This window comes from Argopecten irradians, chromosome 14, assembly GCF_041381155.1.
Source record: "Argopecten irradians isolate NY chromosome 14, Ai_NY, whole genome shotgun sequence".
NCBI classification, from domain to species: domain Eukaryota; kingdom Metazoa; phylum Mollusca; class Bivalvia; order Pectinida; family Pectinidae; genus Argopecten; species Argopecten irradians.
Genome location: NC_091147.1, coordinates 36,604,686 through 36,621,304, shown reverse-complemented (window position 1 = coordinate 36,621,304; position 16,619 = coordinate 36,604,686). Strand labels below are relative to the sequence as shown.

The 16,619-nt window shown below is 33.5% G+C and overlaps 1 protein-coding gene across 1 annotated transcript; it reads left to right on the top strand.

Moving 5' to 3' along the window:
• The first annotated feature begins 8,145 nt into the window (after positions 1-8,145).
• Positions 8,146-15,127, top strand: LOC138307182 (angiopoietin-related protein 7-like). Its single transcript, XM_069247814.1, has 5 exons — positions 8,146-8,440; positions 11,304-11,413; positions 12,730-12,826; positions 13,231-13,395; positions 14,880-15,127. The coding sequence occupies exons 1-5, from the start codon at positions 8,146-8,148 to the stop codon at positions 15,125-15,127; spliced, it is 915 nt and encodes a 304-aa protein (XP_069103915.1).
• Positions 15,128-16,619: the final 1,492 nt, after the last annotated feature.

Here is a 16,619-nt window from a genome sequence, read left to right as displayed (position 1 = left end):
TGTTCGTGTTGTAACGGTGGAACGCTTGTAATTTTTTTTAAGTCCATCTCACTGAAACGCAACACATCTGATCCTATTATATTGACAGCGGGCAAACCACATTCCTTTCACTTTCGTTATACTGAACCTTAATCGGGAGCAGACACTACCTCTTGAGAGATTATGAGTGTGTCTCGGTCAGTGGACAGAACAACAGCGATTGATCAAGTCCGAAAATTTTGACCATCATACTTTCATTTTTTAAAACTATATTATATGGAGTTTCTTTCTATCACGAAAGTCTTGTGTCTTTGATAGAATAACCTTGTTACAACGTTATATAACGGTTTACATCAACTCTTACGGTATTATTTGTAGATCACTTTTACAGGTAACGATAACCTTCACATCCTAACAAACGTGTCTAAGATCCTACGTGTGGAAGTTGAATCATTGACTGGGGAATGGGCGTATGCAGAGTTCTCCAATTTGCAACTGATAAATCTGAAAATTACAAACTGAGTGTGAATGGCTTTTCTGGAAACATAAAACGTAAATTAACAATTCTCATTATTTCAATTAGTATTTTATTGATTAGCAATATTTTTAGATATTTCTTAAATGTAAAAATAGCAAAAATATCAATAGTTTTCTACTGTTAAATGGAGCGGAAATCGTGATGTTATGTAAGGTGGAGGGTTCGTGGATGGCGGCTACAGAACTCAATGACATATTTATGAACAGGTGTCGATGTTCTGAGAAATGATCCCCGTGTAACGTTTACAGTGATCAAAGAAGTAAAACAATTCTTTTTACCTAACAATTTTGGAGACAAATGTGTTGTTTATTTAGGTGTTTTTGAAAGAAAACAGATATATTGAGAAACATTTCTTTACCCACGTGAGAGATAAATCTGGGGTCGGTTGTTCAAAGTTCTATTAAAACTTAATCGTGGATTACACCTACGTTAAACCATCATTAGTTTTATGACGTCGTTTCCAGAAATATAACGTTACACAAACGATCATTAACGTTAACGGGGATCAAAGTTCTCATAAGCCTTGATTAACTCTGAGATATTTAATGGCGGAATCATATTTAAAGGTTATTTCTGCAAAGGAACTTCCGTAAAATTCTTTTAGCGGAGTTCAGTTATCGAATTCACAAAGACATATCAAAACAATGTTTGAAGAAATGTTTAGAAGTGACACTGGAAGAAGCAGCATTGTGAACTTATTGGGTCGGGAATGTACATTTATGTGTAATAATTTAAACATGGTAATCGACTTATCAATATCAAAAACATGTTAGTGTGAATATCAAGCAAATGAAATAAATATTTTAACAAGCAAACAAGCCAAAGCGCATAAATAGTAGCTCTGAATATAAAGTAAATACACACTTTGGTGAATACAGTGTATTTCAAAATAAAGATGAAAATTTTGGTCTTGTGTATCTAGATATTTGTACATATGAAAGTTTACGTATACTTAACATAAGCACTGGGTTCCCCCAAAAGCAAAAAAAAAGTTCTTATTTGTTAAACATCACTCATATTTTACAACGCCAACCTAATTTCTAGACCACAGCAACCCACCTCTATGACACACATCATAAGAGGCTGTATAATTTGTAGGTAAGCACGGCTAACTGTATTGGTGAATTTTGCAGTTAATGTAAAATTTCTCTTACAAATAAAACAAAATCCTGGTAAAAAAATAAAATAAAAATTATTATCGTTCATTTCCCTCATACATTTGTAACTACATTGTACACATTTTGACGTCATATCGGGGAGAATTACGTCACTACAGGTAACCGTTGTAGTCATTTGTGCCGAGCCGTAGTTAAAATATATAGACATTTGCCGTCTTGTTAAATTAGATATATCCATGAAGATCCTCTTGATTCCTGAGTATGGAAATTATGGTATATATAACCTTAAACCTTATTTCTCAGATTATGGCATCCCAGCAGGCACATGACGTCACATAGACGTCAGAAGGACGTCGGAATCCGACGTTGGATTTTAGTCAGATACAGTTGGATGCGAAGGTTTTTTAGATGTCAAATTCTGACCTTGCATAGACGTTGTAATCTGACGTCAGGTTTTGACGTGGTATTAGACGCCATTATTATAGCTGGTTTGTCCTTTTAATTGTCAGTGATAAAAATGAATGCAAAAGTGCAGCACTTCAGGACATAGCTTTTTTTAAATAATTTAAACTCAACAGCACTGATATTGTTACCATCTAATTAAGACACTTGGCACATTTGCATTCATTTTTACCACTTACTTGAATAACGCATTTCACCTTGAGGTACAAAGTAATATAAAAAATAACACAAATTACAATTTAACTGTAGATTTTTCAAATTTATTTCTTAAACAAAAATGCATGGTATGTGTCTTTTACTTTAAAATCTTTAGATCTCTTAGTATGATTCACCTTTAATTGTAATACTTACTGAATAATTATCATTTCAAAACATCCTTGATTCAGAATGATTTTTAACTACGAAAGACAAAAAATCTTGAATTATCAGTGAATCATGAACATTTGAATTAAAGATTTAAGTTTTGTTCTTAATTGAATGTCTTTTTCCTTTTTTTCAGTTACTTGAAAATATTAAACTTCGTTTTAATCTGTCATTGTCATCTTCTTACCACTTAATATTAATGAAACAATATCTAATTATGAAATATCATTTTGACAATTTTCATTCAAGACCTATGGGGATGTACATATAAGCAGGAAACAAAACGCATCGGTAAGATCCTTGAATGAAAAGACACAACACTGTTCAGCACGTTCGGTGTTCACACGTTCCTTTGTCTGTCAGAAATTAGTATTACTTTGAACTAAGTGAAATGGGAGTATATTGACTTCAGCGTCCGTGCATTCCATTGTTTACATATCTGAAATATTTCAAGAAAATACTCTGCAAGTGAATGAAAAACCATAATTACAATCATTAAAACATTTCATTGATGTAAATGCCCAATTAAACAGTGTTTACCTCAACTTCGCCGAGTATCCGATTTCATAATGTGGTCTCTTGACTATTATATTGGCAAAGGAGGTTGATGTTCTGTCAATAATATATAGTATAGATAAATACAAAATACACATATATACTATGTAAAAACATCAGGAATAAAATGCATGGCTGGCTAGAATTTTCACCACCTTCGGTAAAAGTGCAATGTCTGCATGTGTCACCGCGCCTATAATACGATTAGATGTTATTCTTTGCATATATCAACACTAACCTGTTCACAACCCCATCACAATAAGTTTAATCCCATGTTATTTTGAAAGTTTGCAGATTTCGCGGCCACTTTGTTCTGTTCTCGAATCCATGCGCTGATTAGTTTATTGTGAAGCCATATTTGTGTCCACGCTGTCCTTCGAAGCTGAAGCAAAATGAAGCATCTAAAATGAATCATACATTAGTCTGTGTTTTTAAAGAGGCACCATTGATATTATCCGATATATGAGAAATAACTATTATGTGTGTTGTATTGCGTTCTAGGGGAGGGACTCCAGGTCTTAATGAAACAAAATTGTAATATTGATTTGTAATGTATAGGTTCAAAGGGTCATCGACCGCCTTGATAATTTAGGGCCAAGTTAAAAATAAAAAAGGTAAACATTGTTATATTATAACATTAAAAAAGCCGTCTTTAAGAAATTGTTTGTCTTTAGCTATGTAACGGTGATAATAGAAACTAATTTGATAGTTTGTTATAAATTGAATGAATTTTAAATTTGTTATTATGTCCGACACCTATAAACAATGATTGTTGTATGTTGCCATTTTGAAGATAAAACCTTAATCTGACAACGAACAATAACTTGCACCTACCTCTTGTGTTAAAGAGACAATTCAGTGAGGCGAATTCTGTTACATAACCACGAAGCAAAACATGACATGAATGTATTTTTCTACATCCCTTATGAAACATATGGCAATAAATAATGACAAATTTCACAACATTGTTGAGTATTTTGATTAATACTGTTGAAAGTCTAAATCGTTGATTAATACGATTCAGCAGGTACAATATGTAAGCTGTACCAATACCTGAGCTAATGTCACGCACATTTAACAAATACAATATATAGCCACGGAGGGGTTGATGAAATTATCTTAGGCAAGAACATACAGGCATACAAGTACAAGTAATTAAGGTTTGAATCTTGCTTTGGTCGATTTAATGGGTTGATGAATTGAGTTCCTCTTGAAACAAATTGAATGAACTGCGAAGCAGAGTATTTTAATTGTTTCAAGAGGAACCCAGTTGAATGAAGTGCGAAGTAGTTTATGTTAAACATGTTTCAAGAGGAACTCTACTCATCGCCCCAATGAAATCGACCAAAGCAAGACTCAATCCTTCTATATCAACGCAGTCGTATTTAATTAATTATTTCGATATTAATCAATTAAAACGTTTTGCGAGTCTCTGGACTCGTGCAAGTCTATAATAAGAGACATGAGAAAGAAGTCCGTCATTAGATTACAACTAATTAAAATAAAAAAGTGCAAAGATGATATTTTTTCATACATTTATTTACAAACAATTATCTAATCAGTGTTATTCAGTTAAACTAGAGTTTGAAATTATTGCAAAAAGAAGGATAATGTCTAGGCTCTGTGATAAGGTTGTATCCCGCTTCGATTCAAAGTAGAGAGTCACCGTAACGTGATGGGACTGGAATTGTTCTAGGCCTAGTGGTTTATATACCCTTTAAACTTGATACTAGTTAAACAACTGATTAAAGGTAAATCAATATTCATTGACTTTCATGAAGCTTTTCTTATCGTCGTTTCGCCTTCATATCACTTGTTACAAAGACGTTCTCAGTTTTGACACGCGTCACACAGGGACATGGCAAATTTTATTCTTTTTCGGTACCACAATGTTGCTCGACTCAAATGATGAACATGGGTCAGTAAAACGATTAAAGGAGAAAAAATAATTCTATAGACCCAATTAAATCATTCCTAAACCTCTAAATGTGTATTATATGCCTACTGATTAGGTCTACCCCCACTCTACAAAAAAGTAAGCTTAACAATGTCTCACACTCTTCCTTTGCTAACGACGTGATCAAAACTAATACTAAAACTACAAAATGAGGGTTCATAAAAATGTTTTTTGAAATTTAAATGGTAGAAGTCTGTAATATTTGCACTATTTAAATAAACCACTGTTAGGATCTAGGCCTACCACCACAGTAGGCCTACAGAAGCTGCACCTTCTTAGGCAAAAGTAGGCCCAGAATATTTTCTTGCGCGAAGACATATGTTAAAATATATCAAAGTTCATGTTAAAATTTACGTTACAGTTTATTATTTAAGTAGGACCTTGGGTAGCTACAGGTTAATGATGGACTATCAAAGGTAACATAATGGACAGCACTGGGTGAAGTTTTTAGTAAACAAGTGATTTAAATAAACAAAGAAAAATGAATACAGAAATTCAACGCCCTTGCTTTTCTCATATATGTTACTACAAATGGATATTAACATGTACATTTCAATGGTCGTATTTTCCGCATACAGGTAAAAATCCAAAGTGAAGACGGATTCAAAACATATTACGAAGTCTCAGACAATCCAATATTTCACATGATAACAAGTTTTCGGCATATCTCCCTTACATACTCCAGAGGTTGCTGAATATAATGACAGTGATAGTAACCCCTGGAATACATTAAGGATGTCCCGTTATTGGCATTTTAAGAAGGTGTTGTTACATATGTATAAGTTCTGGTTTGTCACACTCTAATCAGTTGGCCAAGAATGATTAATAAAACATAAACATATTTTTTGTGATATGTTAGATTCAGACAAACTATTAATAAATCGATTTTGTCATTTATAATGATTAGCAATGCATGGATATATTGAAAAAGGACATTTACTTAAGGACATCGTCGGCATATGCGTGACCCCGAAAAGATTGTCACAAAATCTTACCGGTATGTTGACTTCTACGCAATACAACTACTGATATCTCGACATGTGTAAGCTTAAATGAGTCATTAAAAAGTATTTTGACAATATTGTTGGTGCTAAAACACAGACAGTTATGTCAGAATATGTATTCTGGTAAATCTTGGTGTTTTCATCCCCGGCATTCAAGAGGTTACTTTTGTTATTGTTATATTAACGGCTGTACTATATAAGATATGTATGCCATAACGAGCCTTCAGGCTCGGTGTACGACAAAAACATGAAACAGGTACTTTGGTTCATTGATGTACATAAAAAAATCGAATAACGGCAAACTGTATGCTCTATGTAAATCTTTAAATATATTGTATACACCAGTGATTGGTGAGTCTTATCTCTTCAAAAGCCTTCGGTTTCAGTCCAGGGTGAAACCCTTATGGTATTAAAAATGTGATGTTTATGCTTATAATTAAGCAAATGAGTTATACGTGCATATAATCATTCTATTTTACATTTGTCTGTTGATATGAAGTCTTTGGAGATGTTATATTAACATTTTAAATTATATAAATATACTATGCTTCTTACTTATTCTTGTTATACTTTTTTATACTAACAGAGAATCATATTAACATTCAAAAATATCAGACTACATTAATACAAATCCCATGCAGTGAGCTTCGGCCGAATGTAAAATGATAAATGCAAGTTTTCATTCCACTTTACATATTTATATTATAATATATTTCTATGTTATCTATACTAACGTGAACCGCCTTTTCGTGACCTCAGGAACTCTGATAAATGTATGATTACGCTAGAGCCTAGGTTTCAATGAAAATTTGGGCTACTTAGTAACTTGCAGTAGCAATGTTGAAAAATGCAGATATGAATACTGTATTGTAAAATAGAATCTTGTTAAATCGTCATCAATATCAAAATGAGATATGGCTTTTCTGCATATTACAGAGTCATCTGACTTTGCGGGTAAGTATTGATGTGACATCATGTATTTGCGAGATGAATGTCATACTTTTCATGGAAAAGGTGTGGATTTCGCTAACAAAGTAATGAGGTCACATTGGGTGCCTGCCCTCAAGTGAGGTGACAGCAATAAGCAAAGACAAAATGTGTGAGTATATATCTGATACATTAATGTAGGTTTTCAAGAACCTGAAATGCAATATTGTTACCAACAATATATAAATATCTATTGACGCTTAAATTTGATCTTATGCTTGAAAAGGTATAAAAGGAAATTAATCTAAATGAAAAGTAGCAGAAGTGTAATCACTAGCATCATACTTAATAAAATTTGAGGTCATTTGGGATAATATCGCAACTGTTAATGAGACCAATAATAACATGAAAGCATGCTAAAGCATAGAGAAAACAAACTACAAAAATGGCTCTCAGTGATTAAATGACAACCTATTGCAGGATATTGGTGACCTTAGATAATGAAAAAAAGTAATGACGAAGCGTTTAGCTTTACATGAAAACTATATAATCAATAGTATTTCATTAGCAGCCGTTCATGGGTCCATGATATTGTTATCCTTGTATACTATATCTAACCCATTGATCTTTACTACTGTAATTCATAACGCCAGATAGATTGCGTTTGTAAGCTACATCTGTCTGAACCTGTCAATTCAATTATTCGCTTCCAGCAAAGTAATCAACATAAAACATCTGCCAGATATATGAAGAAATATGACTCCACCCATTGCTGGGCTTTTTAAATGATGTATGGTAAAGCACCCAATAAAATCATGCAAACATGAGACCAACGACGAATTGACAATATAATGAAGATTGTAACTGTGGTCAGAAGTGCCTCGAAACTATTTCAATTGACAGAATGATTAGCATAATAAAACAAAAGAAACGCAATATGAAATTAATTTTCATATATGACGTTTAGATTTTTTCGCTGATAGAAAACAAAAATGCGCAGAAGCGTGCCAGCTTGATAATTATTTCCATAACAAATACTGTTATTGGGTATAGGATAGAGATTTAGCCACGCCTACTTCGGTTTTTCTCTAATAAATACAGTCATCACAGATTCCACGAGCAAGGGATTAACAAGGATTTGGCTATATCATGTCGAGTATGTGATCATATATATGATATATAATCAGAAGCCACTCTCCACAATTAAGGGTTGTAAATACTTTTAACAAGGAGAAAACGAAAATGAAACTGAACATTTTAGCGTTGTTCGTTTCGACAGTGGAGGCTTTCAATGGGGTTGGAATTCCGCAACATAGCAAAAGAGTACTTCGTGTTGCACCAGCGAATCAAAGTGTATACAAACTGGACTCAATTTCTGAGATTTCGAATCATGGAGCATGTGCCAAGTACTGCAAAACTGAACCATGCCTTGCTTTTTCGTACACGACAGATAACTCAACATGCGTGACTTACTCCCGCTTTTTTGAAGAGTCAACGCATGCTGAAATCTCACAGTTGACTTCGTACTTTAACAGGGGTAAGTTTTAAATATTTTTCCTCACGATTTGTCAAAATAAGGCAGATTAATTCAAATACATAAATGTACACAACTTCACCAAATCACCTAATTAATAGAGATTTTTCCACGACTGATCCTGCTCAAAATTGATCACCTTCAAAAACCGAACGCGGGTGTGATATTTGGAATAACTTTCAATATATCATTAGTAATTAAAACTTTCCGATACCGATCTCTCTGGATCCCGAAAACCGGACCGGTTTGCGATCTGAACACTCAAATGAAACTGGCATCACTTCTTGAAACCGGCCTTACCTAATGAGCAACGTCTGATATACCGACCATGAAATGCACACTCGTATCCATGACTCTGTACCGGTGTGAAGACTATTTTAGTACACTAATTACACCCAAGGAGGTAATGGTTTAATCAAGTTTATTGTCTGCATAATGAATTGTAGCTAATTAAACAAAACAAATTATCATCGTGCCAGATGAATTGAAGCTAATTAAACAAAACAAATTATCATCGTGCCAGTAGGCTGCACATGGGTCAATGTTTTGCTCTATGAAAAACAGTAGAGTTAGAACTGAGGAAATTTTGAAATCAATTTTGAGTTCTCACATGAGTTAACTACTTTTGTTATACATGTTCTCATTTCGAAGAAGCCGAAGCCATTTGTATTTTTTAGATAACCATATGCATGGGTGTATAACTTAACTGCGGCCGTACGTATGCAGTGCAGACGAGGATATGACGAATCCTCACAAATGACGTTTATATAAGTGGTGACAGTGTCATGATTGTTGATTTTATTCATTTTAAACAGTAATTTTAAACATATAGGATATCACACTAGTGATTATTTCACATGACATTTTATGAAACGAGTCTAAGAAGTTTTTTTTGCAACCTAGGTGAATATAAAACGAATACTTTAAGATAGTTTTGATCACATAGCTAGCAAAACCTACATTACAAAGAATTTTTTACGTCAAAATGTATTCCAAAAATCAAGCGGAAGTCGCCATTTTGTCCCGCTGTACTCGAAATACAGAAGTCACGCCATTTTCCTGACGTCATTTTGTTTTGTTTCTGTTAATCAATTTAGTTGACGTTTTAACCAGCCGTCAGATATGAAAAAAACATAAAGGGGTCTTTAATATCAATTTATTACATCAGTGTAGAAAAACAATAATTGAAGCATAAATAATGACACATAAATTCATGTACTCTAACAGACACTCGCACAGCGGCAGAAACGGCAACTATTAATTCGGACTATAACCAAGTTTATCTGTAATATATCTTTATCCAAATAAGTGGTGATTTAAATTACATTTCAAGAGTTAACAATATAGTCTTATAAGTTGATATAATATTTACTGTACATAAAACACTTTCATCGTTTTTGTATAATAATCATTAAGAATTAGCATACTACGAATTAAAGACTTCTTTCAGAATATATATTATAATATAACTGAAACTTCCATTTACGCCAAACTCAATACAACGAATATCACAATTAAATCTAAATTACCTCATTATGTACACTTACCCCACGGGATAGGGCGGGGGTCCAACAGCTGACATCACTATATAGGGACAGTACGGACTGACAATTATAAACCTCTAAAACGGACAAGCTGGAAACAAGGACTTTATAATACTTTTTAAAATAATTTTCATACTTTATGAACTTATAATTAATTTTACTTTATACGATTGTTAAATCTATTTAGATACTTACTTAATTTATACCTCTGAAATATGTAATGGTAATAATTATCTATACTTACGATAGATCTAGCTGTTAAATTCATCCAACGACTTATAGTAGAAATGTGAATGCTTTGACAGCAAAGAAAAAAGTGTCAAAGTTAGTTCAAAGTATTAGTTACTAAAATAATACACTATTGAGCTTCTGATCGGTGTCCAGAATAAAGTCACATGCCAACTTACGAATATATTAAAATACAATACAAGTCATATAGTTTACAGGTCAAATGGTATAGCCTTTGTAAGAACATATTAATAAAAGTACAACCCAGAAATATCCCGTCACAGGTATATAAGCTTTTTTGTTTCTCAAATAGAAATTTATTGTTAAAGATAATAAAACGGGCCATGACCTTTGGTTACATATTAGATATTTTTGTTACTCTATTATCACGCCCAGCCCCGATTTCTCGAAACAAAAGTGTAGACTTCAGTCAAAATTTAAGTTTTTCTCCATATGTAACTTATATGAAAATTTATGACTAAAATCAGTTTTTGACTTAAGTTAAAGGCAAGATGTATCAATATCAGCTAAATTGTATACCAGAATTGTAAACTTGACACCAGTATTTATGACAATATGATTTAATGCGCATGTTAATCCCTCTGAAATGGAATTGAATTGTCTTGTGTTACACATGAAACTGATCTGGATATCATGTACATTTATTTTTTAATGTTTTAGGTATTATTATAGTAACTCTAACATTGCAATATATTTAACTGATGTTGCATTTATAATTACCATACGTTTATAAATATGTCGATGAATATTGTATATTGTTACAGATACGCTAGTATTGTTTAATATTCTTATATACTATTCAAGTTATAACTATTATTTGCTAATAGATATGTTTTTGAATGTATTACAGTAGAACCTGGTTAAATTGAAGTCCTTGGGGAATGGGAAATCTCTTCAAATTATTCATATATTCATATCAACAAGGAAAAATACTATGGATATGTGTGAGTAGGGATTATAATTCTTTTAAAATTAAGTAGTATATCAATGTAACCGTTTTCAAATTAAGTGTGTCCCACTGTATATTGTAACATCGTTACATGATAATGCACTGCTCAATTCCATTATTTTAGTGATAAACCACTGCGCAGACCTGATTGGATATAGCTCTGGTGTATACAAAATAGGAACAGACGGCCCTATTGTATACTGTGATATGGATACTGAAGGTGGACCTTGGACTGTGAGTATGATTCACATAAACCAATGATGCTCCAACAGAAGGAATAAATAAAGTTGATGACTGACAGACGTATAACTCAATTTATCACACTATAAAAATTCAAGATGCAAAGATGACGTGACATGACATTATGGTCGTCGTGACGTTACTTAATTGTTGTCGTGACGTCATACTGCTGTTACTACAACGTCACATAATCGTGGAGAACGCACCCCATGTAGCTTGTCATTATCATATGGGAAGATCGATCAAATTTTCACCGGTAAATAGCAGATGTTCAGAATAAGAGAATAATATGATATTCCCTACCTAGAGGTTTGGATAGAAAAATTTCTACCCGAGGTTAAGATTCACGACTGTCTAATCCCTCCCACAATTTTTTTAGGAAATGATCCTTTTTTTGTCCTCGGTGATTTCAAAACCAAAATACTTAAAACTACAATTAAAAAAATATTAAAAAACTAAAGACATATCTTATTGACTTATCATATCACATCATATCTGGAGAATTTTTGTTCCTTTACTTTGTCATAAACGTTGTTCCACTGTGACAAGAAATCTTCGTTATTTTGAAATATTAAAGTTCAAAGAAATATAACATATATTCTATCAAAACCTTTATTTTACAACTTCCGCTTTATCACGCGAATCTTTTCTACGCGTGCAGGATGTCTTGCCCTAGGTATGATAGCTTTTACCTTCACCGGAAGTGCAGAACCGGGGCACGTAATCTACGTGAGGACGCAGAGACGTGCAAAATGTTTATTATGGTTTTTTTTTCTTGACGGGGATCTTAAAAAGAATTAATAATTATGACAGTATCTTTATAATCCTGATACTGATTCGCTTATCAAGTTAGAGCATGGCTTATTAAAGGATTAACTTGATTAGATTTTTTATGTTATGGAGATATAACACAAAAATCTGAGTGTAATCTAAATACGAGTTATTATGTAAACCGCGATGCAGTTTATGATGATAGTACAATCAGTTTTTTGTGTTATATCTCCATCACATAAAAAATCTATTCAAATTAATCCTTATAATTTAATTTACTGAAGACGATCTCTTCAATATTCAAAATTTATTTTGGGACTCTTTTGTCTATGAAATCACTACGCCGTCATCTCAGCCAATCAGAAGCAGCGTTACATACGGCGACGCCATTTTTTCCTTTACGGGCTGATAAAGTAAATTTTTAAGCCAATGAAAATTCCCGTAAAAAGCAAAATTGAATTATAGCCAACTATTCAGGGTTTGAGACTTTGAGATGCATGTCAGTTTAGTTGTCATTTAATACACGATTTTTTAAATAGGTAATCCAAAGACGAACACAGGGAGATGTCGATTTCTATCGTCCATGGAGTGATTTTAAGAATGGATTTGGTGACGTCAATGGGGACTTCTGGCTCGGTAAGTGGCGATAATAGTATCTTGCAGTTGATTGGAACATTAATTTATTTATGGAAATCATAGCAAAAATACGTGAGACAAAACTGGTTATATGATGGTTACATTAGCAAGGATTGTGTTAATTACTCCAATGGTAATTTCCACTATATCTGGCAAAATAATCATAGAAACTAAGATGCATTGTGCAGGACATTTATATCAGGAAATGCAATGTTGAATGGTGTTTATACACAAATATGACAAAAAGCATACTTCCTTATCACTTTTCGGAAATTTACTTTCTATCCATGAAAACTTGTGTAATAATATAGAATATCATATTCAATATGCTTTGAACATAAATCAAATTGTGCTATTGTTTGTCTCGGGGACCATTCTTTGAATCGTTGTCTTCCCTTTTACAGGTAACGATTGCCTTCACCTCCTAACAAACGTGTCTAAGATCCTGCGTGTGGAACTTGAAGCTTTAACTGGGGAAAGGGGGTATGCAGAGTACTCCAATTTCCAGGTTGCTGATGAATCTCAAAATTACAAACTGTTTGTGAATGGCTTTTCCGGAAATCTTTCATGTAAGTTTCCAATCCATATTTCCGCAATTTAAACTCCTGAGCAACCCAATGCCCTTTCTGAAATTAAACGTATCGGTCCAAAATAAAATTACCATAACACAGAAGTTTTCGTTTGAAAGTAGTACTGATTACGAAACATACAACGGATTTATTGATGTTATTATCTAATTTATTGCCAGATAAGTAAGGTTATAGTTATTGTCCTTTGTAAACTTTGTGTTGACAAATGTATGCTAAAGGTAGGTTACAATGTAGCTTGGTTTAGGGTTGCATGGTATTATTTCCCAGTATACCAATTTAAGTTCCGGTCATGAATGAGCTTATAAAGCACGTATGTGCAGATACTTACATTCAAAATACAGTTGGAATAACACAGAAGCGTGCTGGTTTCTTTTCATTTGAAAATAATGCATTCCGAATGGTGATCGATTAAAGGAAATACCTTTATTTTAAATTTGATGAAGGTTATTAGGGAAAAGTGGTACTTAACACATATAATCCATTAGCATAGTACCTCATAATCTAAGTTATTCCTTCTACTTGCAGTATTATATGTCAGTTAAGATAATAACATGTTTGGTATCAGTATACCAGGGAAATAAAGATTTCCAAGAGGTTACTTATTAGGTAGGACAATATCAGTGCAAACTAAATTCTAAACATAACTAAACTATGTAAATAATAATATGCTACTATCAAATTTTACGCTTCACATTTTAGAATTTTTTTTTGATCCCGAAGAATATAATGTTCATCCGTGGATGGGCAATGAAAGACAACTCTGTATCCTACATATGCCGCAGCGTTGTTCCCATACGTTACATATGGCTGCCAAACTGTCACCACAATAACTAACTGCACTATGTTAAATCCTTGAAAAATTTCCAAGGAAAAAACGAGCTGCTTGATATCTAGACTATTAGTCGTGCTATTGTAACATCAAAATTTATTACGCTATATGAAATTATATGTGGTCAATACACATGTGTTGGTTACTGCAAATAATCCAGTTGTTGTGAAAAAAAAATCGTGATTTTGTCAGTAGGATAATACAGTAAGTAATGTTATTCAGGAATCAGAATCTGTATCATATCAGAGTTATGTTTATATAATACGAATCAAGTTGTAATTTGAATCATCAAATAATTGTGGCACATATACCTGTTCTCGTTTTGCTGCCAAACGTGGCGCAAATGTTCCTATAATGTATTGCCCATCCTCTTGCTATATACCACCTTTCACTAATGGACGAGGGAGGCAGTAAATGTTCACGCGTTTATCATACGACTTAGAAATATTACTCTCTATTTCGATAGGGTAGTTCATCTAGTGTATCTTTTTTCATAATAAAAGCAACAAAATATGGGAAGGTATCAAGGTATTAATTAAACAAGGTCCGTGTTCGTTCACCCAAAATGAGTCATCAAAGCAGACCTTTGTGGGATCATATTGCTGCTTTTAAAAACCTTATTATTCCATTGCAGTTGATAGCATGGCGTACAGCAATGACTGCCAGTTCAGCACGCCAGATAGAGACAACGACAAATCGATTCCTTACGAATGTACTCAGCACACCAAAAGTAGCTGGTGGCTGAATAACTGTGTGGAAGCTCAAATAAATGGGATTTTCAGGAAATCTGTTGTTGATGCTCAGGTTATGCGGTGGTCGTACTTCCCAGACCCAAGTGTGAGATATCAGCCGTTAGGCACGACGAAGATGATGATTCGATAGACTTACCGTAAACTTTTTTTTTAAGTTTTTGACCCGCGTCATCATCAATATTTAAAAAAAAGATAATTCCACTATTACCGTGGTACTACTGTATAGTCCCTACACTGATGTAAAATTTCATAGCTGATCTTTTAAAACAAATTTGTTGGGGTTATTATCATGCCGATCCTCTGTGTAGTCTTTGAAAACCTCATTCTTACGATAGAATATATAATACGTAAAAACCAGAATTTTGATAAATTTAGGGGGATCAGGGAATAAAGCAAAATTAAAACCTTTGCGGATATAAGCAACTACGCAGTACATGGGGTTTAGTGTATAGTTTTAATATTAGGAAACAGAAAGTAGGGTATTGGATTTAAGACATGTGTCGATTATTGTAGACAAGTTTAGACTATCCAAATCTCTCAAAATAACTATTTGCTCAATGTTACAAATAGGAAATGAATGTACGGTGTGTGTAATAATAGTGTTCCTATTTACTGCAGTCAGCGGCTTTCTGGCTTCGAGTGCGTTCAGTGTTTAGACAAAAGCAAACGACGAGGCAAATGGTGATTGATCTTTTTGATAGAAAATTTATATGGTGTATTGATCAGGTTGCGAAATTTGTTCCTACTCGAAATGGTTGAGTCGTGGGGGTCTGACAGTGGTCAGATAGATTGGTAGGCCCCCCTGATAGGGACTTTTGGATGATGTGACGGGGACGTTGGACTCTCGGGTCTGATCACAGTCAGATAGATTGGCGGAGGACTGCAAGCAGAATGGATGTGCTGATTACAGGACAGATAGACTGTCGGAATGACGGATGAACCGATGGGTAGACGGAATGATGGGATGGAAGGACTGATTTTTTAAAGTATAATATGTTTTATGCATTTGTGTCATGCATTTTTCAATTTGCTTATTTCCATTAAGATAATGTATTGCCGCTATGTAAAAACTGTAATTTGTATTATCATATTCTCTTGTCATGGGTGCAATTTTATGTCATGTTTGTAGTTGTAATGCATGTATTCTAACAGTGAAGGAATGACCTTACACGTTTTACTGCAAACACACCGTATTTGACTGCATTATTTATTTCTAATTAATTTGTTATATATGTGTTTCATCTATTTAACATTTTTGTAAATGTAATAAATATCTGTTATTCTATCTATATGGTAATTATGTGACTGCCGAAGGACATGATTTTTCATAAAGTGTGTATGCATTAGGGCTAAAATAAGGTATAACTCTTCTCATAAACTGTTGTGTGGCTTGTATATTTTGGCAAAATATTTGAAAAATAGTACTTTTCAATAAACCAAGTCCACCGGGTTCGCAACAAATAGCTATTAAATTAGTGTCTAATAGCAGGAACTGTACAAAGAGCGTCCATTTGATCTGATTCTTCTTTACCAAAGCATGAGATTGAGCTTTGTAAACTAATTAGATTAGTGCCTGTTTGGGAGACTTCGGTATATTCGTGTAGTATCTTCTTGTCCAGCGA